This window comes from Myotis nattereri (genome assembly GCF_964212035.1).
Source record: "Myotis nattereri genome assembly, chromosome: 16".
Lineage (NCBI taxonomy): Eukaryota > Metazoa > Chordata > Mammalia > Chiroptera > Vespertilionidae > Myotis > Myotis nattereri.
Genome location: NC_138091.1, coordinates 55,776,146 through 55,798,807, shown reverse-complemented (window position 1 = coordinate 55,798,807; position 22,662 = coordinate 55,776,146). Strand labels below are relative to the sequence as shown.

The 22,662-nt window shown below is 69.0% G+C and overlaps 1 protein-coding gene across 2 annotated transcripts in view; it reads right to left on the bottom strand.

Moving 5' to 3' along the window:
- Positions 1-17,677, bottom strand: part of BAIAP2 (BAR/IMD domain containing adaptor protein 2) — a 40,861-nt gene extending 23,184 nt beyond the window's left edge. For both annotated transcript variants that reach the window (XM_081109628.1, XM_081109629.1), the window contains exons 1-3: positions 17,458-17,677; positions 9,145-9,220; positions 8,109-8,195 (exon numbers count right to left, since the gene is read on the bottom strand). In XM_081109628.1, the coding sequence (XP_080965754.1) occupies positions 8,109-8,195; positions 9,145-9,220; positions 17,458-17,511 (217 nt within the window). In that variant the 5' untranslated portion in view covers positions 17,512-17,677. The remainder of the gene's footprint in view (positions 1-8,108; positions 8,196-9,144; positions 9,221-17,457) is intronic.
- Between the last annotated feature and the right edge of the window lie 4,985 nt (positions 17,678-22,662).

Here is a 22,662-nt window from a genome sequence, read left to right as displayed (position 1 = left end):
ATCGTGTGGAATAAACCTAGGGTGGGCATGCCGGAAAACACAAAACAGGCGTGGGCCAGGCCGAGGGAGGGCGACTGCTGCCCGGCCGAGGCCGGGGGCCAGGAAGCGGGCATGGGGGCAGGCGCGGCGGGAGAGGAGGCAGGGACCCTTCTGTTGCTCCTCTGAGCCTCGGACCAGCCGGGTGCTGACTCCCCTCCCACCCGAGCTCAACAGGCCCCAGGGAGCCGCCCCCCCACCTGAGCCCGCCCCCCTTCCCGGCAGGCAGAGGCTCGGGGTGGGTGTGAGGCCGTCCCAGCCGCACCCGGTTCCCTCAAAGGCCGGGGGATCAGAGGCTGAGTCACCAAGGCCCTGCTCTGGGCTTAAAGGGACAGAACGGCCTCCTCCCAGCTCGGCCTCCCGAGCCTGCGGACCCCCCCCCCCCCCCCCCCCAGCCCAGGCCCATCGCCCGCCTGGGCCCCAGACGGCCACCTTCGCTGCTTCCCTGAGATGCACATGCACACACTTTCCTGTTAACCCATCTGAGTGCAGGGACCCCGTGCCTCCTCTGCACAGCACCCCCGGCCCTGGGTGAGCGGGCTGAGCCCTTACCCCTCAGCCTCGCCAGGTCCCGGCCGTGTGCCTCCTGCCACCCAGCCCAGCCCAGCCCAGCCCGCCCCACGCGCCCCACCGCCCGCCTCTCTCTCTCGGCCCTGACACCCCTGCACGCTGACACCCCTGCACGCTGTTGGCTGAACGCTGCTTCGTCAGCACCTGAGACAGGGAACCAACCTTTGGCGACACCTTTGGGAGCAGGCTCTTCAGCCTCTTTACTTATTTTTAAAAAATATATATTTTATTGATTTTACAGAGAGGAAGGGAGAGGGGATAGAGAGCCAGAAACATCGATGAGAGAGAAGCATCGATCAGCTGCCTCCTGCACACTCCTGACTGGGGATGTGCCCACAAACAAGGTACATGCCCTTGACCGGAATCAAACCTGGGACCCTTGAGTCCGCAGACTGACGCTCTATCCACTGAGCCAACCGGTTAGGGCTACTTATTTTTTAAAATGTATTTTTATTGGTTTCAGAGAGGAAGGGAGAGGGAGACATCCATGATGAGAGAGAGAATCATGGATCAGCTGCCTCCTGCACTCCCCACGCTGGGGATCGAGCCTGCAACCTGGGCCTGGGCCCTGGCCGGGAATCGACCCGTGACGACCTGGTTCCTAGGCGACGCTCAGCCCTGAGCCAGCGGCCGGCCCTCCTGCCTCTTGGGAGAGTCCCTGCGATTTGTGCCGCTCACAGCACTGATGTGCCTAGAGATCCAGGCTGACTTTTTTCCAGAAAAGACAACATGTTCTTGTTTTGTTTTGCTTTGTTTTGTTAATCCTCACCAGGGGATGCTTTTCAGAGAGTGGAAGTGGAGGGGGGAGGGAAGGAGGGAGGGAGGGAGGGAGGGAGGGAAGGAGTGGGGGAGGGACAGGGGGGTGAGGAAGGGAGGGAATAGAGAGGGAGAGATGTGAGACAGACACATTGATTGGTTGCCTCCTGCTTGTCCCCTAACCTAGGGTGGGGAGTGAACCCGCACCCAGGTAGGTGTCCTTGACTGGGAATCGAACCTGTGACCCTTTGGTGCGCGAGCCGGCGCTCTAACCGTCTGCACTCTGCCTGACAGGCTGAAGGGCGCTCGGACCAGGAGACATGGGCGGGACGGACGGCCCTGGGGTTAGGGCGCTCAGCCCGGCAGCCCCATCTGCACCGTGAGGGGGGGCGGAGCAGCGCCCCGGAGGCCACTCGGCCCTCACGCTGGACCCCGAGTCCCAGGGGGCAGTGACCGCACCTCTTGGGTCTGAGTTAAGACCCGTTTGGGCTTTAAACAGAACACGTTCCTGCCAGCGAGCCCGGGCCTGAGGGGTAGGCGACGCTCCCGGGACAGGGCCCAGAGCCGAGCGGCACACCCCGTGGGCGACGAACAGCGTGGACGTGCGCCCTCTTCCTCCCGGTGAACCTGCGGGGCGGGTCGGGGCTCCTGCCAGAGAGGGGGTAGAGGCCTCCCTGTGCCAGGGCCAGTGCTGAGCAGTGGTGAGCGCACTGCCCTGTGCACCAAAGCGTCCGGTTCCATTTCCCATCGAGGCCGCGCACCTGGTTGCAGGTTTGATCCCTGGCCCCGTCAGGGCTCACGCACGAGGCAACCGATCGCTGTCTCTCTGACGGCGGCATTTCTCTCCCCCTCCCCTCCTCTCTCAGCACCAACGGGAAAGTGGTCTCGGGTGAAGGTTAAATACGTGAGTGGCCTCCTCACCCTGCCCCGCCCAGCACAGGGGAGAGCCCCCGGCCCCGCGTCACCGGCAGGAAGGGGCTCAGCGTGGAGCCCAGGCTGCCGGCTCCTCCTCACCTCACCACAGGCAGGAAGCCCGGCACCGGGCAGCGGCCTGCAGGCACCTGTGTCCGGGACGGGCTCCGGCCACACCTCGCTGTCCCCCACCAACATCCCTCCCAGCAGCCCCCAGACGCCTGGGACCTGCGGACTCGCTGAGCCACGGCTCCTGATGCCATGGAGCCACCGCAAGAACACGTGGACCCAGTTAGGGCGCCGACTGATCCCCGGGACACAGGCGCCATCTGCCACCCAGGCGCCCATTATGGGACCTCGGCATGCTCCCCCTGTGCGGTCTGACTGCACACCTCAGCTTGCTGCCCCGGGGGCCCAGGGGAGGCCGGGCTCTGGCTGACGGCGCCCCGTGAGCAGCCCGTGGTGTCATCTCAGAGGCCCAGGGTCAGGCGGCAAGGGCGCCCCCGTCCGTCAGCCTGCATTCCAGCAGCACCACCGGGGACTGGCAGGGTAGCGCCTCTGGGGGCCCATCGCGGCCGCTGGGACAGGAGGAGGCACCGAGCCCCACAGGCGTCTCCTAGGGACGCTGGCCTGTCCCTCGCTCGGGGACCAGGTGGAGGGCAGCCAAACGCCAGGGGTGTTGGGACCACACCTTCATCCAGTGACTCATGACTAAGCCCAGCCCGGTTTCAGGCTCCAGGGAGCCCTCCCGCCAGCGCATGCCCCGCCCAGAGGCCGGGCCCAGCAGGGAGCTCCCGCTCTGCTCTCACCCATGCGGGTGCCAGGCCTGCGAGCCCACACACGCCCGGATCACAAACAGCGGCATCTTCAAAGGCCGAGCGCGCAGCAGTGCGTGGGAGCCGGGAGGGCGACACACAGCCCCCGCAGCCGCCTGGACGGGCCAGACCCCCGGGCGAGACCCTACTGAGGCTCCCGATGGGACCATCGGCCACGCCACGCGTGGATGAGGCAGACGGTCCGGAGAAAGCTGTGCCCCGCTACTGCCACGACCGTGCCGCCTTCCAGCAAAGTCCACAACATTCCAGAAAGCTGTGTAACCGTGGCCTCCCTGCAAAGCCAGGGTCAGCCACGGGCACGGACCCTCCTCCTGCACGTGACGTGTGATGCCTGCAGCGTGCCAAGGGCCTCTGCCCCCTCCCCGTCCTGGCCTCGCTGGCTCCGCCGTCACAGGGAGGAGCCTGGGCCTGGCTGCAGGTGGGACGGGCTCAAGGTGCAGCCTGGGGGCATCACAGATGCCGGGACAGGGTCCTCCCCTGTGCCAAAGGTGTCCACGGATGGCACCCTGGAGGGAGTACCCACGGAGGGGCCCCCCAGGAGCTAACATTGGGAGAAACCCAGAGGCACACGGATGTGGACTGGGATGGGCACATGTGTGCTTTCAGCCCACAGCAAGCCCCCCGCCCCCCCCCCCCCCCCGGTGCCCCGGGCCTGCTGACCAAGGCGGGACAGGGCGGGAGCCGCACACCGGGATGCCTGGGCGACAGTGACGGGCGCAGGCGGGAGGACGCGGGCCTGCTCTGGTTCCCTTGGTGCCAGGCCCACTGTTCTCTGTTTCTGCCTGAATCAAACGCCCAAAAACTTAAAGCTCAGCCCGGCCGGCGTGGCTCCGCGGTTGTGTCCACCTAGGAACCAGGAGGTCTGGTTCCTGGTCAGGGCACAGGCCCGGGTTGTGGGCTCCATCCCCAGTGAGAGGTGTGCGGGAGGCAGCCAACCCATGATTCTCTCTCATCATGGATGTTTCTCTCTCTCTGTCCCTGCCTCTCTGAAATCAATAAAAATGTTACACAAAATGAAATGAAAGCAACAGGACCAGGAGAGCCTGGGGGGCATGGCCACTGCAGAGCACCCCGGGGGAGACGGACACGAACCCCTCCCCCGTGCAGGGCAGCCTCTGCCGCCAGGACTCTGCTCCTCAGGGCAGAGAGAGGGGCCCACACCCAACAGCCCCTCCCCCCAACATTCCAGAACACCCTCGCTCCATGCCATGCTCCCGCCAGGCCGATGGCGTTTCTGACAACCTGGGGTCAGGAGGACTGGGGTGAGGGCACCGCCCTCTGCCCTCCGCCCTGCAGCCTCCAGGCCCGGCCTCGCCGCCTGCCCAGCCCAGAGGCCGCCCCGGGTCCCTCAGGGGACACAGCCCCGCAGGCGCCTGGACCTGCGCAGACCCGTCGCGGGCTTGTCCGTCCTGCTCTGCGCCCGGGGCAGGCGTGTCCGCATCAGGTGGGGACTGGCCTGGAGCCTGGACCGCGCTGACCGCCTGAGCGAGGACGGCAAGGACGGGGCTGGCAGAGCCGCGCAGGCAGTGGAGGCAGCAGGGGCGCGGCCACAAGCGCCTCCACGCAGATCACAGATCGCAGGACGCGTCTGAGACTGAACTCAGGGGCCGGCAGCTGCTGGCGGGGTCAGCAGGGCTGCGGAAGGTTCCAGAACTGGGAACTCAGGCAGTTTGCGCTCCTAACTAAGCCACTTGCACATCAAAGTGAGGCTGAGCCGCCCAGGCCGACCCAGCGTGGCCCACGCACCGCAGGGAACAGAGGCCGGGAGGAGGCGGGAGGAGGCCCTGTGAGGCCGCAGCGCAGGCGACGGACGACCAAAGGCAGCGGCCACTCGCTGCTCCACGGGAGGGCGGCCGGCTCTGCGCCCCACGGGGAACTGCACACGGAGTCTCTCACTCTGCGGCGTGGGCGCGGGGAGGCGGGCCCGGAGGACCAGGGCAGGCGCGCGTCCTGGCAGCCGGACGAGGCCTGAGACCAGGGCGTGGGCAGGAGCCGCCGCTAAGGGAGCTTCCACCCTGAACAGGAAGAAAAGGCCGGAAGGACGGAAGGAACGGGAAGGGGAGCGGTCAGCACAGCAATGAGGAAAAATGCAGCGGCCAGGGAGCCTGACCCACAGCCCGAGGGACCACAGCCCAGGGCCAGGCGGGCGAGGGCCGAGGGGCCGCTGGCCGGGCATCAGACTGAGTGTGAAAACCATCTCTGGTCAGAAGGGCCTGGGACACGGTCAGTGTCAGGGGGACAGCCCTGGTGCTGCCTCCCAGGCCCGGGCTTAGCCCCACCCCCCCGGGCGCCGCCCGGCCACTCCTGAGGCCCTGGTCACCGACAGCAGGGACATGCCCTCGCTCCCGTCCCGGGGAAGGTCTGCGGAGGAGGAAGTGAGCAGGAAGGAGCCGCTCCCAGGGCCACAGGCAGGAGGGGACGGGACAAATTGGACGAGGATGCCACGGGGGCGGAGGTCACCGCACGACAGGGTCAGCGCCGCCTGCGCACAGCGTGGAGTTCACGTGCCCCACCACACGGCCAGCAAACATGGGGAGCAAAGCCCCTGGGAAGCAGGACCACGGGAGGAAGAGGAGCCCCCCACTTCCCAGTGAGGAGACGCCAGCGCAGACGTGAGCACAGCAGGAAGCCCGCCTTCTCAGAGGTGACAGGCGCCTGCAGACACCAGCCCAGCACGGCCCCGGGCGGCGATGGGGCCCAGGCAGAGCTGCGGCGGCAGCAGAGGCCCCGGGCCCCGGAAAGGACCCAGAAAGTGCTTCGTACGCGCTGACCCCGACGCCTAAACCCAGTGACACTTCCACAGGGACAGCGGCCACAGTGCCCCGAGGCTCCAACCTGAACTCTGGCCAACAGCAAAGGGTCCAGGTCTGACCTGCCCACCAGGGGCTCACGGGGGGGGGGGGGCGGGGGGAGGGGTATGGAAGGGGGGAGGGGTCCTGTGCTTGGGACCCCCCGCCCTCCCCGGCTCGTGTCCGCCACTGCAGCCTTTAAAGCTGACGGGAAACCCAGGCCAGCGCCCCTCCTGCTCTGAGCCGTTCAGGCAGACTGTCACCTGGAGGAGGCAGCGGTGGGGCCCCGGCCTACAGCCCAACAGCACAGCCGGGAGCGGGCCCACGCCTGCGGGGGGCAGGTGTGCAGGCCTGGGCCGGCCTGAGCGAGCCGGGGAGCCCCCTTGGTGTCAGCGCTGAGGAGGGGCCACGGGCCTCCTCGCCGGGTCACCTCTCGGACGCACAGCAGCGGGGCTCCTGTGGGTGACGGCCCCCCACGAGCCAGGAGGGATTTCAGGCTGACAGCCTGGCCACCAGGCCTGTCATGGCGACAGCCCCCAGGAGACCGCCAGGAAGTTCTGGGACCTCACGGCCTGCCAGACGCGCCTGCGAACGGGGCCCCTCCGTGTGCGGTGGCCACGGGAGGACATGCCTGGGGCTGCCCACGTCCCTCGGCCAGCGTGGGATGAACCCCGACAGGTGCCCCCATCGCAGACACATGGGGCCGTGTGGGACACACAGGGACTCACCCACACTGACTCCCCGGGGGGCGGGGCCAGGCCCTGGCGGCAGGAGCCCCGGTCGGGACCACTGCGGCCCTGCGTCTGGAGCAGCTGCTCCACAGCCCGAGGAGCCCAGACCCGCACCCACCCAGCTGGGCCCGCAGGCCTGACCCACCCTCGGCCCCTCCACGCCCTCCCGGGACTCAGGGCAGGGCAGCGCTGCGCCCACAGAGGCCAGAGCCGCACCCACCCCCCAAGCCCGGGGGACGGCCCACCCTCCCGGCGAGCAGGGCCGGTGGCTGCGTGAGGAGCCGCCCTGCATCACTCTGCCCAGGCCCTCGGGCAGGTCCCACCGTGTCTGTCAACACGCAGCTGTGATTTCGCGCTGGTGTCATGGGACCTGGGCGCCCCTGCGGCTTGGCCAGGCGACAACCACAGGACAAGGCACCCCTGGCAGCCTGCGGAGCGGCACTGGTCTCCGTGCCCCCCAAACAAGGGGGTGGCCGAGACCCCTGCCAACCCCCAGGCACAGACCCACCTCTGGGCAGGACAGCGTGGGAAGTGGGAGCAGATGGGAGCTGACCCCTGAACGACCTTCCCCTTCGTCCCCACCTGAGGGCTCCCCTGCCTGAAGCCACCGGGAGGGACAGCGAGGTGCCCCCAAACCTGTGACTCAGCAGGGCCCAGGGCTCCGTCTCACCCTGTGCACCCGACCATAAAGCGCGCGAGGCTCTTCGCAGAGAACCTGCCAACACGGCGCAGGAGCGGAGAGAGCCCGTCCGGGAGCCCGTTCCTGTCCGCGGCCTCCGCCACGTAGCATCTCCGGACGCATCTCCAGACGCGCTCACCACAGCGAACCACCCAGACCGGCCCGCCTGCCCATGGGTCGCACCGGTCACTCACTTTCATACCAGAAAGGGCTCCAGACACGAAGGGCGCAACTGAGTCCACGAGGCGCCTCCCTTCTGCCTGCGCACCTGCTCCTGGATTCGCCGCCCCCACCCGTCCAGTCCCCGCCCCGGCCCTGTCCAGCCCTCGCCCCGGCCCCTGCCCCGTCCAGCCCCGCCCAGGCCCCCGCCCCATCCAGCCCCTGCCCAGGCCCCCGCCCCATCCAGCCCCCGGCCCCCACCCCGTCCAGTCCCCGCCCCGGCCCCCACCCGTCCAGCCCCCACCCCAGTCCTCCCCCTGGGCCCTGCCCCAGCAAGCCCTCCCCCTGGGCCCAGCTTTGTTGGGACGGAACCCCTGTGTGTGCCCACAGCCCCTGGTGACCCCCTCCAGCGGGCATGCAGCTCACAGCCCACCTGCTCCGAGGGTCCTGTCGTTGCAGAAAATCTCCCTTCATTCAACAGGAAGAAGCTGATCCCACCTCACAGAAAGCCAGGCCCCGGCCCGGGCGCCCGCGCGCCAGCGCTGTGGTGTGGGGCGCACGCCTGCATTGTGGGGTGCACGCCTGCAGTGTGGGGCGCACGCCTGCATTGTGGGGCGCACGCCTGCGGTGTGGGGCTTACCAAGTTCCTTGGAGCCCTGGCTCTCGCTGGCGAGCTCGCCCATCTTCACGAGGGCGTCGAAATAGCCCTTGGCGGCGTAGGTCACACCTGCAGGGGGAGGGTGGATGGTTCCCTCTGGGACAAGCAGACCCGCGGCCAGCCCTCCCGATACGCTTCAGTCCAGGCTGGACCCCGCCTTCTGAGTGATGGTTCCCCCACCTCTTGAGGGGTCCCCTGGAATACAGGTGCATCTAGGTGCAGAGCCTGGAGTCCTAGCGCTGGGGGCCACTCCAGTCTGGGAACCTGGGGGCGGGGGCGCCTCGGGAGACAGACTCGGGGAGCGCACAGCCAGGAAGCCGCAGCTCCAGGCCCTGCCCGTCCAGCCCCCGTCTGGAGCCAGACTTGTGGCTGAGGTGCCTCAGGCTCTCAAAGCTGCGGGGCCACCTGCACGCGGGAGGGGTTCACCGTGGACCTGACTTCAAGGCCCGGAAGCTGGGGCGCCAAGCCCACGCCCAGCACCTGCTGTCCGGCCGCTTGGAGGCCGGGGTGCCCCTCAGCGGAGACGCCGGCCCAGGCCCAGGCCCCAGCGGCACAATCACATTTCCAACCCGTTTCCGACGGAACCCACTCGGGCTTCCACCTGGCTCTCATCAAACCACTCAGGTGCTTTCAGCCGGGCGGCCATTGCCCCACAGCCCGGGCGCTGTGCCGGCCGCCGCGGGTCTGCCGCCCCGGGAGGTGGGGCTCCTGAGCACCTGTGAAAACAGGCCAAGCTGGGCACAGGCTGGCATGGGCGGCCGAGGTGCTGCGGGCCCAGCCGGCAGAGCTCTGCTGGGGACAGCCCAGGGCACAGGCCCCCGGGCGCCTCGGGCCCAGGTGGGGGAAGGCCCGGAGGGAAAGCCCGTCTCACATCAAAGGGCCGGAAGCAGGCCTGGGGGGCGGGGGCGCACCCCCTCATCTGAGCCCCATCCTCTGGCTCCCAGACAGACCTAACGGGTCTGTCCTAGCGCCGCGGACCCAGTCACAGCCACGGGCACCGCCCGCCCGCCCGCCTTACCTGCCAGCGCCTTCTCGTAGTTCTTGCCCATGGCGATGAAGTTGCGCAGGCTGGGGTTGAACTGCTCCATGATGGTCTGGGGGGAGAGAGAGCGCGTCAGGGCTGGGACCGCCATGGGGGCGAAATGAGGGGCTGCCTCACCTCCCAGGGCCACCGCCAGGCTTCCCGTGTCCAGGCGCCCCCCCCCCCAGTGCCCTTGAACGCCCTTGGGCAAACAGCCTTTCCGCATCCGTACAATGGGGACAGGACAGGGACAGCCGCTACGGCCTTGTGGCAAGCGGACACGCTCAGACGCGGCTGCGAGAGGCCGTCTGGCGGGGCTGAGTCAGCGAGCGAGGCCTCTGGGCTGCACGCAGATTCAGCGCCTGGGCCCCCGCCCACCGCGGGCTTCGCTCACCCCTCAATTACCCAGCCTGACTCACAGCGCCCCCAGGAGCAGCCGCTCCGGTCTGCGCCCGCACACTGGCGTCTCGGTGCCAATACCCGCGGTTCTTAGATTGAAGGAATGAGATTCCCCCTCGAAGGCCAATCCGTGTTTTAATTACGAGGCATAACAGGCGCGCACACACAGCCGAGCGGGTTCTCCGGGGAGTCCCGCCGACAGCCCCCCAGCGGCGGGAGGAACCTCCCAAGAAGCCGCCAGGCGGCACGTGTCCACGCGGGAGGGGACAGCAGGCACCGGCCCAGGAGGTGACCGCGGCCCGCCCCACCCTCCCCTGGCACCTGGGGACAGAGCCCGGTTTCACTTCCTCAGCTCAGCGCTGAGCTCACGCACAATGAACGCGGGCGCGGGTAGGCAGGACGGGCACTGGGGTGCCAGCCAGGCCACCTAGGCAGGGCAGGGCAGGGCAGGGCCCCACTCCGCTGAGAAGGGGGCCCGGACCCGGGCAGGGGGCGGCCTCACACAGGTGCCGCCGTCTCCTGAGGCTGATGCCTGAGGGAGTCCTTCCAGCCCAGGCCCGAGGGCGGGCGGGGCAGTGGGTGGCCACTCCGCCTGCGGGTTTCCTGGGTCCACGGCTACTTAGCTGGGGGGAAACTGGTGGCCAGGACGGCTGAGCCCTCCAGTGAGGGGGTGCTCACTGCTATTTGGAGGTTCACACAGACGCATTTGCACTCAAGCTGGGCCCAAACCCCCTCAGAAGCTGCAAGGGGGTGCCAGCCGCCCCTGACCCACCGCCCCTCCCGGCACCGAGCCCCGCAGCCGCCCAGCGAGGGCAGGAGCCAGCTCCCCCGCCGTCACCACACTGCATTCTCAAGCATCTTTTGGGGGACCCTGCTCAGAGGGAGCCAAGATCCAGGTGTGCAAACCCCCCCCCCGCCCCCGCACACGGCCGCCGTTCACTGCGAAGGGAAAGGAGCGCCTCTCGTTATGGACACTGAAGGGCGGACGCAAATTAAAGCCGGGCCGGGGCGCCCGGGGACACAGCCAGGAGGAGCCGGTGCGCAGCCGGCCGGGCAGGACCTCACAGACCACACGCCGGGCACCGTCCGCGGGCTGTGGGCGCCCAGGGCCTCGAGGTGCCGGCCTCGTGCCCATCATGAAACTCGGGGCCCTGGAGAACCACCGGGGACCCCGCTCTGGACCAGCCCACGGCGGGACCGGGTCCTGCGTGAGCCACAGCCGCGCCCGGCCCCGTGCCAACGGGAAGGCCAGGCCGCACCCGGGGCCAGCGCCCTCCCGGCCCGCAGGCCTGGCCGGCTCCGGCTGCTCGCTGGGAGCCACGGTCCGCCCGGACAGCAAGGGCAGAGGGCAGCTCCGGGCCTCGCCTCTCCCCGGCCTGGCTGCTCGCCTGTTGACTCCTCAGCTGGGTTCCAGCGAGGGCCCCTCTCCAGCCACTTCCGGCCGCAAACAAAGAACAAAGGTGCCTGCCGCAGCAGGAAGGGAGGGCCGCCCTCTGCCTCCCTCAGCCCCGGCCGCGGGAGGGCCCTCCGCACCCGCCCGGCCCACAGTCAGCCTGCGTCTCGGCCCAGGTCGCCGATGGACAGAGAGGGCGGCTCAGGGCCTGCCCGCTGGTTCCTGCCTCCCCTGGGCTGGCGCACGGCAGCCCATCCTTCACCACGCGGCTCCCCAGCGCCACCGGGCACGGGGCTGGCAGCACAGGGCCAGGGGCCGCCGGGCAGCTCACCGGCCCTGGGCTCCTGAGGAGCCACCTTCCAGCCCCAGCCGAACGGGGTCTCCGCCTCAGCTGTGGCAGCTCATGTCTCTGCCACGGTGTCCGGTGCCCTGAGTGCCACAGGGAGGAGTGGCGGGGCACCCCTTCCGATCCCCGTGCTGGCCGGCGCCAGGGCCTGGGAGACGGGCCTGAGGGGGGCGGGGTGCACATCAGGACAAAAGACAAAATGGGGCCAGGCTCATGAACCATCCCCAACCTTGGGCCCTGGACCGCCGCCCCCCACCCCGGCTTTCTCTCAGGCCCCCACGTCTGATCCCCCTGAAAGAGGTTTGGGGCAGGGAAGCCCCAAGCCGGCTCCTGCTGGGGTCTGGGGCCAGAGAGCGCTGGGCGGGGCCTGCCCCACCGGGAGCCACTCCCACAGGAACCGGACAAACCCCGTCGGACCAGAAGCCAAGAGCAGCAGCGTCCAAACATGGCCCCGCCAGCCGGCCACTTCCTTCCCGTCCGGAGGCCGGCCCTGCGCATCCTGAGCTTCGGGGCAGCCCCTGAGGGACCGCAGCCGCCTTCCTGGGCCACGTGTTCCCACCAGGCCTGCCGGGGACATGAGCCGGCCCTGGGCCGTCCCTACTGGAGTGTGGAGGCCTGATCCCTGGCCCTGCCCTCACCATGACAACAAACCACGACAACAAACCAGCCCTGGATCCCGCCTGACCAACGGGGCAGGACATTCCAAGGCCACTGACCCGTCCCCGGGCTGCTTCGGCCTGAGTTTCATGGGCTGGGCTCCCGCTGGGCGAGAAACGCCCGGTGAGCAAGCTGGGCCCGCCGCCTCGGGCCTGCCCCTCCTCCACACCCTCCCTGCTGGGCAGGCGGCCACAGACGGGAACGCAGGCCACGGGCACCTCTGTCTACGAGGACCTCAGCCTGGGCCTCCCCACCGTCAGCCCCGCCCTCCGTCCCAAAGAGCTTTCCACTCCCACAGCCACCCTCTCCCCAGGAGCACGCCACCTCCCATTCAACCTTAGAGAAACCAGCCGCACCGCAGCTAAGGCACTTGCCCAGCCTGGCTGGTGTGTCTCAGAGGGTAGAGCAGTGGGTGGAGCATCGGCCGGCAGACCAAAGGGTCCCGGGTTTGATTCGGGTCAAGGGCACGTACTTGGGTTGCGGGCTCCTCCCGGCACCTCCCCCCCTCTCAGGTGGGGCCTCGCGAAAGGTCTGCAGGCCAGGACCCCTCCTGCTGGCTGACCACAGCCCCGGTAGGAAGGCCTGCCCCAGGCACCTCAGCTTACAGCCAGCAAGGCCCGGACGCCCAGGGACAGGACAGGCCACGGCCTGAGCGCCATGGGTCCCTGGACCGCCAAGGACCTGCCTCCTGGGAGGGGCAGACAAGGCCTCCTGCTGCAGAGGCTGCGGGGAGCTGGCTGGAGGGGCCCCAGGGCACGTCCCCCGGGCAGAGGCACGTCTGTCTCCACCCCGCAGGCCCGCGGGAGCAGCAAGGCCACTGCCTAGCGGGTCAGGCCTGGCCTCACTTGGCTCCGGGGAGGCCAACAGCCCGCTGGACGGAGCTCTGGCTCCAGGGCTGCACCCCCATCCCAACGCCAAGATCCGATTCCAGCCACAGCGCCGGCGCCAGGAAACCCCCGGGTGGGCTGCGACCGCGGACGTGTGAGCGCACCGCAGCCCCCTGGTGACTGCCCCCCGCGCGGCAGCAGCGAAAGCCTGCATGTCACGCCCAGACCCCGCAGCAGCTCGGGGGAAAACCTTCTCCCATCAAGAAACAAGAGGCGCCAGCGACAGAAAGGGCAGGACAGGCGTCCAGGAGGTTGAACGCGACCGCGGGCCACCTCAGGGAGCTGCCCCCGGGCACCTGGCCGGGAGGCGCACCTGCACTGGCAGCCGGGAGCCGGGCGGAGCTCAGAGAGCCAGGCTCGGAGTGCAGACAAGTTTTGGGAAACCTTGCCCGCTGGTTCCCGCGTATCTGACGCGTGATGACGCCCCTGCCGAGGGAGAGCACAGAGCTGCTCCGCGGCAGGTACTGAGCCCGGAGCAGCGCGTCTCCTCCCGGGGCCCCTGTGTCCTGGCGTCTCAGGGGACATGGGTCACGGCACCCATCCCAGCAGCTCACACTCGCAGCCCCCAAGGGGGTGGCAGGGCTGCGGGGGCTGTCTCCCAGCCCAGGCCGTGGGACTGGCCGCACCAGGCGGCTCCGGAGTACAAGGAGGAGGAGGAACCAAGGGCAGGGGCCAAGTTGAGGCCCCAAGGCCGCACGCTGTCCACTGGGCACCCTGTCCGCTGCCCGCCCGCACCTCTCCCCCCCCCCCCCCCCGTCACCTCTCGGGAACAGGACTCAGTCTCCCATCAGGCCCTGCCTCCCCACCACAGCCACTCTCCTCACAGGGTGGGGACGGTGAGTGGCAAGGCCAGCCTCGCCTGCCCCCTGCCTGGTCCCGCGGAGACGTTCCCGGGCTCCCAGCGCGGGACCCAGACCCACAAACTGGGGGTGTGAGCCAGGCCTTGGGCTCCCGCCGGCCTGCCTTGCTCTGTTGGGGCGGGGCGGGCCCCCCTGCCTGCAGCGGTTCTCCCCCGTCCTGGGCAGCCCCCCAGCACAGTCAACGCCGGGTGGCATAAAGGGGGACCGAGCGGTCCTCAGGGGCTTCAGTGCGAATAAGGCAGCAGCGACTGCCCGCCCTCCCCACGGGCACACCCACCAGCCCTGGGCCGGCGCGGGCACCGCTCCGACCTCAAGCCTCAGTGCCCGGGGTCAGTCACAGGAGCCGACGGAAGCCCAGCTCTGGGCGCGCGCTCCAGGCGGGACCCACCGGGACGGGTGAGGCCAGGCCTCCAGACCCAGCGCCCCGCACAGCCACGCCGTCCCCTTCAGCAGCAGACACGGCACCTGCCACCACGGGGAGCCCACGCTCTTGGGGAAGCGGCTGGGCAGGAGCTGCTGAAACGGGCAGCTCGGACCTCAGGGCGGCGGCTGCTCCGCGAGGAGGGGAGCGGCACAGCGGCCGGAACTCTGCAGTGGGGAGCGCCGCCATGCAGGCCCCACGTCTTACGGGAAGACGGTCCCCAGTGGGGGGGCACCCGGGAAATGCCTGTGCAGCAAAGCAGAGTGCCCGGCCGGCCGGCGCGGCTCGGGGCTGAGCATCGACCTATGAGCCAGGAGGTCCCGGTTCGATTCCCGGTCAGGGCACAGGCCCGGCTTGCGGGCTCCATCCCCAGTGTGGGGCGTGCAGGAGGCGGCCGATCCATGATTGCCTCTCATCACTGATGTTTCTCTCTCTCCCTTCCTCTCCCTGAAATCAGTAAGAATATATTTTTTTAAAAAAGCAAAGCACCACCCACACACTCACACAAATGCACGCGTGCTCACATGCACACACATGTACAGGAGCAGCTGACGCATACTCGTGCACACGCTCATGCACACGCACGCACTCACACGCATGCACGCACTCATGTGCACTCAGAGGGGGCGCAGCGCTGCGACTTCTCGCCTCCTCAGCTTAGCAGGCACCGGCGGCTCCGCCCAGCAGGCATTTCCGTTGCCAAGGAAGTGCCTATCAGAATCGGTTCACCACCTCCAACCCTGTCCGCCCGACGCCAGGTTTCTGATGGCCACCAAGTCTGAAGTGACTGCCTGGGTGTGGGGAGGACGGAGGGGTCAGAGGTCAGCTGCAGAGGACCTGGAGGCCCCATGCTCCCCGTCACTCCCCCAAGCACCCACCTGGAGGAGTGGGTGGGGTGTGGCGGGGGAGCGGGCAGGGCTGGGCACCGGGCCTTGATCAGGGAGCCAGCGGTGGGCTCGCTCCTGTCAGCGCCCCACACCACCGTGCACCAGCCCTTCACAGCTGCACCCAGGGAGGGGGGTGGGCAAGCCCGACTTCCCGCGGCAGAAACGCGCTGGCACCGCCACCTTCCCGAGGGGCCGCAGTGGGAGGACAGCCTCTGGTGAGCAGCCTGCCGGGATGACCAGCCCAGGGCAGGACACCTGGGCGGCCACCCCGAGGCTTCCCTAGCGACTCCCCTCCTCCTCCAGCTACCCCAGCTCCCTCCCAGCATAGAGGACAGGCCAGAGCCGCCCCCTCAGGGTCACCAGGGGGCTGGGAGCCAGGGCTTCTCCTGGGACAGGGACCCTGAGAAGGGCACTCACCCTGCCGGGCACTCCCCAGGCCACCAGGAGCCGAGATCAGCTGCCCCAGGCCCCTCCCTCGTGTGGGACTGGGCCTCATTGTGAGCACTAGACACCCCCCAACTCCCCCCCACGCCCCCCACTCCCCGCCACCCCCTCCCAGGCCCAGGCAATGCCCCCGTGCTGAGACCAGGTGTGCGGCTGCCTGCGCCGGTCCCCTGGAGGGGCTGAGGCCAGTTCTCAGGGGAACTGGGAAGGCAGCCTGCTCCCTCGCCTTCGCCTTCCATGAAACCCCCAGGACACGGCCCGCGGGAGCTGGGCCACAGGAACCAGGGCAGCCTCGGCGGCTTTAGACTCCTCCGCGGAGGAACACACCGGACCCTTCACTCTCAGGTTTTAATCAGCGAGGCCAGGGTGAGCGCCCCTGCCCTCCTTGCCAAGGCAAACGGCACTCGGGCTGCAGGCGAGGGGAAGCCGAGGCCAAAGCAGATGGCGGGGCAGCAGCTCGAGGTGAATGGAGCGGGGCCACAGCCTGGCACGGAGGACCCGCCCGACCGGCCCCGGCCGCACGCACGTGGCTCTGGCTGTGTCCCGGCGGTGCCTCCGTGTGGGCTGGTTTCTACCAAAGCCGCCCAACCTGTACCGGTTCTGCCGGGACCTGGCATTCCCCAGCGACGAAGCAGAGACGCACCGGGCACGGAGACACCACACACACAGCCCAGCCTGCCCACGGGGCTCCGAGTCCAGCGACCGAACACGGGGCAGCCCCCGTGTCCCCTCCCCGAGGGGCTCCCAGTCCCTAACGCTCTGTCCTGATGGTTTTCTGCCGATTTCACTTGAGACTCGAGACAAATCTCAGCGCGTGGGCAGCTGCTGAGCCCGGCTGCCTGCCTGCCCACCACCCGCCCAGGCACCCGTCCTCCAGGACCACCGTGGGGACTGCCCAGGGCAAAGCCCTGCCACTGCCTTCGTCACCGCACCAGAAAGTTCCCACTTTCCGGTTTGCACGCAGAAGCCGGGAGCCTGTGGGGGTGGGGAACTGCCCACTTCCCTCCACCCCTGCACTCGCGCCCGTCGTCAGGGAACTGACAGCAACACCGAATCCACCTCCGCGCACGGATCTGCAGAGCAGACACTGCGCCCCAGGCCGCTCCTGGGCAGCCCCGCGGCCTCCCCGCAGGCTGGACCCTCCCGGACGCTGTCGGAGCGCTGGGCCCGCTGGCTGTCGGATTCAATCAAAAACTGTTGCTCGGCCGGCGCCGTGACGGTGACCGTGAGCCAGCAACTGCCGTGCACATACCAGCCGCCGGCTCCGGCCCACACCTCACCTTCGCACAGTTTCCGAAATAAAGCGCAGCTTTGTCAGGGCCGCGCACCGCCCAGGGCACCCTCTCCTGCGGGAGGCGGCCGGCCTGCGGCCGCCTGGCCCCCGCCCCGCCGGTCTGCGCCCCCCGGCAGGTCTGTCTGGTGCGGGCGGGGGTCTGAGCCAAGGAAGCGGGCGCCGGAGGGGCAGAAGCCCCGGGGCACAACGGGCGGGAGGGGGGCCCGGGTTCCGGCGGCTTCCCGAGGAGGAAGCGGGTCCGAATGGACTCCACACACCGAGCAGAGGCGGGCGCACCAGCCTCCCACACGACTAGTCTCCTCTCCGCGGTTACATAAGACGATGGGCGATCTGTCCGCCCTCCAACCTGCCCTGCGACCCCCACCCGGGCCACGGCCGCCGGGGCCGGGTCGGAGTTGTGGGGACAGCCTGTTGAGGAAAAGTGCCCAGAGGCTTGCGGAACCGCGCCCGGAGGGCCACCGCGCCCGCCGGGCAGGGCGCCGAGCAGCGCGGCCGCGGGCACCGCAGCTCCCGGAACCCGGCCGCCCCCGGCTGCCGCAGCCCCGGCCCGCGACCCTCTCCACTCCGTCCCGGGCGCGCGGGGCAGCGCGGGGCGGCGCGGCTAGCGAGGGGGCGCACACCTGTGACCGGCCGGCGCCTGGTTCCTGCGGCTGCGCCGGGAAGACCCCGATGGCCCGGGGCCGCCGGGTCGGGCCCAAGCGCGCGAGCGGCGGGGGTCTCACCTTGTAGACGTTTTCCGTCAGCCGGTGCATCTCCTCCGAGCGCGACAGCGACATGGTGCTGGTCCGGCGGCACCACGGACCGGAGCGGAGGCGCAGGGGACGGCGGCGGGGGCGGCGGGGGCGGCGATCCGGGCGGGACCAGGAAAGACGGGCAGCGCGCGAATCCTGAGCGGGAGCGCGGCGAGCCGCCGGCCGCCGCTTTTATAGGCGCGCAGGCCCCGCCCCCCCCCCGCCCGCCCCCTAGCGCCCGCCCCCGCCGCACCCAGAACACCACCCCCGGCCGTCCGCCCCCGCCCAGCCCGCCGCTGCTAGGCAACCGGCAGGCCCCGCCCCCTCGCGCCCTTCCCATTGGTGGGCTCCGGAGAGGGGGAAGGGGGCGGGAGAAGGGGGCGAGGCATGAGGGGGGCGGTGCCGGGCAGCGATTGGCCGGAGGCGCTGTCGATCGCGGGGGAGGAGGCGGAGGCGCGGCGCGGGCTGCGGCCGGGGGGAACAGCCTAGGGGGGGCCGGGCAACAGACGGGCTGGGGGCGGGGGACGCGAGGGCGGGGCGGCGCAGGAAGAGGGGAGCAGAAGGTGGGGGTGCGGGGGCGCCGCGCCGAGCAGCGGGGGGCGGTGCTTCGCGAAGTGGCGAGTCGGGCGGCCGGCAGGCACGGTCCCGGGCCGCTGGGACGCCGCCGTGCGGCAGGCGAAGGACGGGAGGGCCGGGCGCGCTGCCCGCGGGTCCGTCCCGACCCCGCACCTTCGTAGGTGGGTCCGCGAGGCGGCGGCGATGACTGGGCGGCCCTTCTGGGGAGCGGGGACCCCGAGGAAGGGGGGACCCCGAGGAAGGGAAGCCGTGCGGCTGGGACTCCGGAGCGGGCGGAGGGCTCGGGGAGGGGCGGGCGGGGAGAGGATCCTGCAGCGGCTGCGGGGCCTGGGGGCGGAGGGTCCTCGTTGGGGGACTTCCCTGGCGGAGGGGTCGGGGCGGCGGGCGGCGGGGCACCTGGGAGGAGGGGACCTTCCTCGACGGGTCGGGTCCGGTCAGGGCCGCTGGGGCCTGAAGGAGCCGCTGGAGGTTCCGCCCAGACCTGCTGGGCTCCGGGGACGAGTCTTTGCAGGAACATTTACACGAGTTAGACTAACGCGGGGGGCTGCTCGCTTTACCTGTGAAACACAAGATCTGAGTGTGTCCCGTTCAGCCAGCACCCCGTCCCTGGGCGGTCAGCACCCCGTCCCTGGAGGCCAGCACCCCGTCGCTGGGCAGCCAGCACCCCATCCCGGGAGGCCAGCACCCCGTCCCTGGGCGGCCCCTGTTCATCCCGTCAGCAGCAGGCGCCCAAGGAGATGGGAGACCCACTGGACCGAAGGACAGCGAGGGGCTGCGACAGGCCCTGAGTCACAGCGTCTGTGGCGGACGGGACCTCGCTGTGCTTCCTAAGGACGGACGGACGGACGCAGAGGAAAGGCCTGCGGGGCTCCGGACCCCCAGCCTGAGGCTCCCGCCGTCGGTTAAATTTCCTTCCCTCCGGCTCCTGGTGAGGCCGGCGGCTCCGTGTTTACTGCTCCCAAGGTTTAGGGCAAATCCCGGGTCCGAAGTTGCTGGGTTCTGCTAGGTGTGAGGGACACGGGTCTGAGTGAGGGCGGTCACTGGCCTCTCCCCCTCCCCGGCAGCGGCACAGTCTGCACCCATTTCCCTCCAAGCCACCCTGGCTCAGCCCCTGGCCCTGCTGAGGTGGAGCAAGGCGGGGAAGGGGGCACCTGGCCCAGAGTGAATGGGGGGCTGGGACCGCGCAGGACAGGGGGTGCTGGTCACAGGGAGGGCGTTGGCCGGGGGAGGGCCCTGGGCTGTCAGCCTCTGGACAGTAGAGGGAGGAGAGGGGCCTTCCCAGCCCGGTGCCACCCTCTCAAAGGTCCGACTTCTTTTTTAAAAGTATGTTTTTATTGATTTCAGAGAGGAAGGGGGAGGGAGAGAGAAACATCAATGATGAGAGAGAATCACTGATCGGCTGCCTCCCGCACACCCCCTACTGGGGATCAAGCGCACAACCTGGGTCTGTGCCCTTGGCTGGACTCGAACCTGGGACCCTTCAGTCCACAGGCCGACCCTCCATCCACTGAGCCACACTGGCCAGGGCCCACGAGCCCCTGCAGATGGTGCAGTGTCCGGGGTGGGGCCCAGGAAGCACCAAGAGTCAGGCACAGGGACGGGGTGGCCTGGGCCCTGCGGCTCCCAGGGGTCAGGAGGGCGCGCTGGTCCTGGCACGGGTTTACCTGGGAGGCGCCCGCATGGTCCCGTGTCACCTCGCCTCTGAGTGTGGCGGGGGCCTGGAGGGTGGCAGTGGGAGCAGCCGGGAAATCATGGCCCAGCCTTGGGGTCTGGCCACCCCTCCCCGAGACCAGCCGGAGGGAGGCACTGCACAGAGGGGTGTGGCCTCCCCACCAAGGGCCAATGGGAAGGCCAGCTCCGGGCGAGGGGGCAGCACCAGGACCGGCCCTGTCCTCGCCCGGGGGTTCTTCCTGCGCCCAGGGCGGCGGGGGGGTGGGGGGGGGGTGGATCTAGATGAGCAGCTGGTCTCGAGCCCTGAGAAGGGGCCATGACCTGCACACTCGCTTCCCTGTCACTTCTGGTTGCCAGGCCGCCCGCGCCCAGGAGGGGTGTTACCAGGGATGATGGCCAGCACCCAGCTCGGAGCCAGAGGGTCCCCTGCCCGTGTGCTGGCCGCCCTCCACAGGCCTTGGGCTGAGCGGGGTGTCGGGGTGGGGGTGCCAGGAGCTGCCCTCCGTGACCCTGTGGCGGGGGGGGGGGCAGGCGAGGCTGGAGGGGTGCACCAGCTCCCATGGCGTATTTTTAGCCGAGCGAGTTATGTAAGCGGCTCCGTCTCAGCGTCACACAGGGAGGGGTCTCGGGTTTAATTACAGGATGACAGCCTGGCGGCTCCACAAGCTGTTCCCGGGAGGTGGGCGCAGGGTTTGTGAATTCTGCTCAACAGAAGCCTCAGGCGACCGCGCAGCCAGGCCTTGGGCCGGCTCCTCCCCCGCGCCCTCTGCCCTCTGCCCTCTGCCCTCTGCCCTCTGCCCCCGCCTGGCTGAGCCCGGCCTGGGTCTCGTCCCGGGGATTCTGTGCCTGCAAACAGCGCCCCCGTCCTGGCAGCCGCCCTTCCACGGGCAGGACCCGCCCAGTCCGAGCTCGGCCTCGGCCGCCTCCTGGGTTAGAGCTCCGGCTGTCGGTCACCAGAAGGTCCCAGGGCAGGAGAGACGGGCGCCGCCAGGACGGGTGGGACAGGCCGCAGGCCCATCCCCCGCCTCGCGCTTCCTCCCTCGGGGCCAGGGCACCTGGGAACCACCCAGATCGGCCGAGTCCTATTTCCCGGCTCCCAGCCAGGCCCACATTCCCTGGGCCTCGGCCTTATCAGCGCTGTCAGTGCGCAGAGGCGCCTGGGACCCAGCAGGCGGGACCCCAGCCCCAGCTCCCGCGGCTTTGTCCCCGTGAAAGGCGGAGCCCAGCTTCCTGCCACCGGGGGGGGGGGGGGGGGTTCGGGAGAGCCAGCCGGTGCAGAATGGAGGGGTTGCCGTGACCAGGAGCCGGTCACTGGGACACCTTCGGGCCTGGCAGGTTTCTGGGCCGCTCCAGGGCCACCTGTAGGTGGAGCCCACAGGTCCTGCCCCAGCCGAGTAAGGAGGACGCAGGTGCAGACGGCAGGAAAGGCCCAAGAACTGCCTGGCGCTGGCGTGTGGCGCGAGCCCTTGGTATCTCGGCGATGCCGGGGCCTCTACAGAACGGCTCAGGGGTTGAGCGTGAATCTATGAACCAGGATTGAGTCCCGGTCGGGGCACAGGCCCGGGTGGCGGGCTCGATCCCCAGTGGGGGGCGTGCAGGAGGCACCTGGTCCATGACTCTCAGCATTGATGTTTCTCTCTCTCTCCCTGTCCCTTCCTCTCTGAAATCAATTAAAAATATATTAAAAAAGAAAACACGGGAGACCCTACCCTTACGTGTGGGTTTTGCGTGGAGAATTCTTCCAGAGAGACGGGGGCGGGGACGCTGACAAACACGCCTCCGCCAGGGGAGCCAGGTCACGTGAAAGTGTGAGCCGGTGAGCACGCAGCCTCCCTCCCTCCCTCCATGGCTCCCCCCAAAACCATCATCCCTGCCTCACCCTGCCGGCAGGTCCCGGCAGAAGGACGCCCAGCACAATCCCCTCAGCACTCGGCGCTGGCAAGGTCACCCCAAAACAAGGGACCCTGAGGCCCTCACAGCCCAGAGGAGCCGGCGGAAGGCCATGTGGAGACCGGATGTCCTGTGGGACCCGAGTTTGCAACAATGTATCAGCTGGGGGTTAGTTCATGTAACAATGTTACCAACGGGGGACCGGGTTGGTGGGAGATGTTACCAACAGGGGAAGCCAAGGAAAGATGTTACCAACCCCGGAAGCTGGCGCTGGGACTGGGTATCTTTGCAACTACGATGTGCATTTAAAACTGCCCCAAACGGACGTTTATTGGAAGCGGGCGCTAGAGCCTTGGGCGCGAGCCTTGCTTGGCCTGCAGGTCTGAAGGCCGGTGCCCGTCCTCACCCCAACCTGGTCCCTGTGGGGTCAGCAGGTGAAGCAATCGCCTGTCCCCACAAGAAGCACAGGGCCTGCTCTGCCTGCCTGGGTCCCCATCAGCAGGGCTGCCCGCCCCGCGAGGCCACGGGGCCCAGACCCGGGCTCTTCCCTCCTCGTTCTGTCCAAACCGCCCCCCACCCCCACCCCAGACCTAAACCCCGTTCAAGGGCTTCTCTGTGACCAAGACGCTGCCCCGGCGCGCACCCGCCCTCTGCTCGCCCACCCTCTCCCCCTCCCCCGCATGCCCCCTCCCCTTCGCTCTCCTCCGCCCCAGAGGCCCTTTGCCGCAGCAACCTGTTCCCTGAGCCGCGCTTCTACGCCTGTGACTTTCTAAACAAACATTCTTTTATATAAAAACGGTGCCCGGCTGGCGCGGCTCCGGGTTGAGCGTCGACCTCTGAACCAGGAGGTCCATGGTGAGTCCTGGTCGGGGCACTTGCCCGGGCTGCAGGCTCCATCCCCAGGGAGGGGCGTGCAGGAGGCCGCTGGTCTGTGATTCTCTCATCACTGATGTTTCTCTCTCTCCCCCTCTCCCTCTCCCTTCCTCTCTGAAATCAATAAAAATTAAAAATAAAATGTTGTCCCCAGGGTGGTTCAGCCCTGACCTCCAGGCCCTGTGC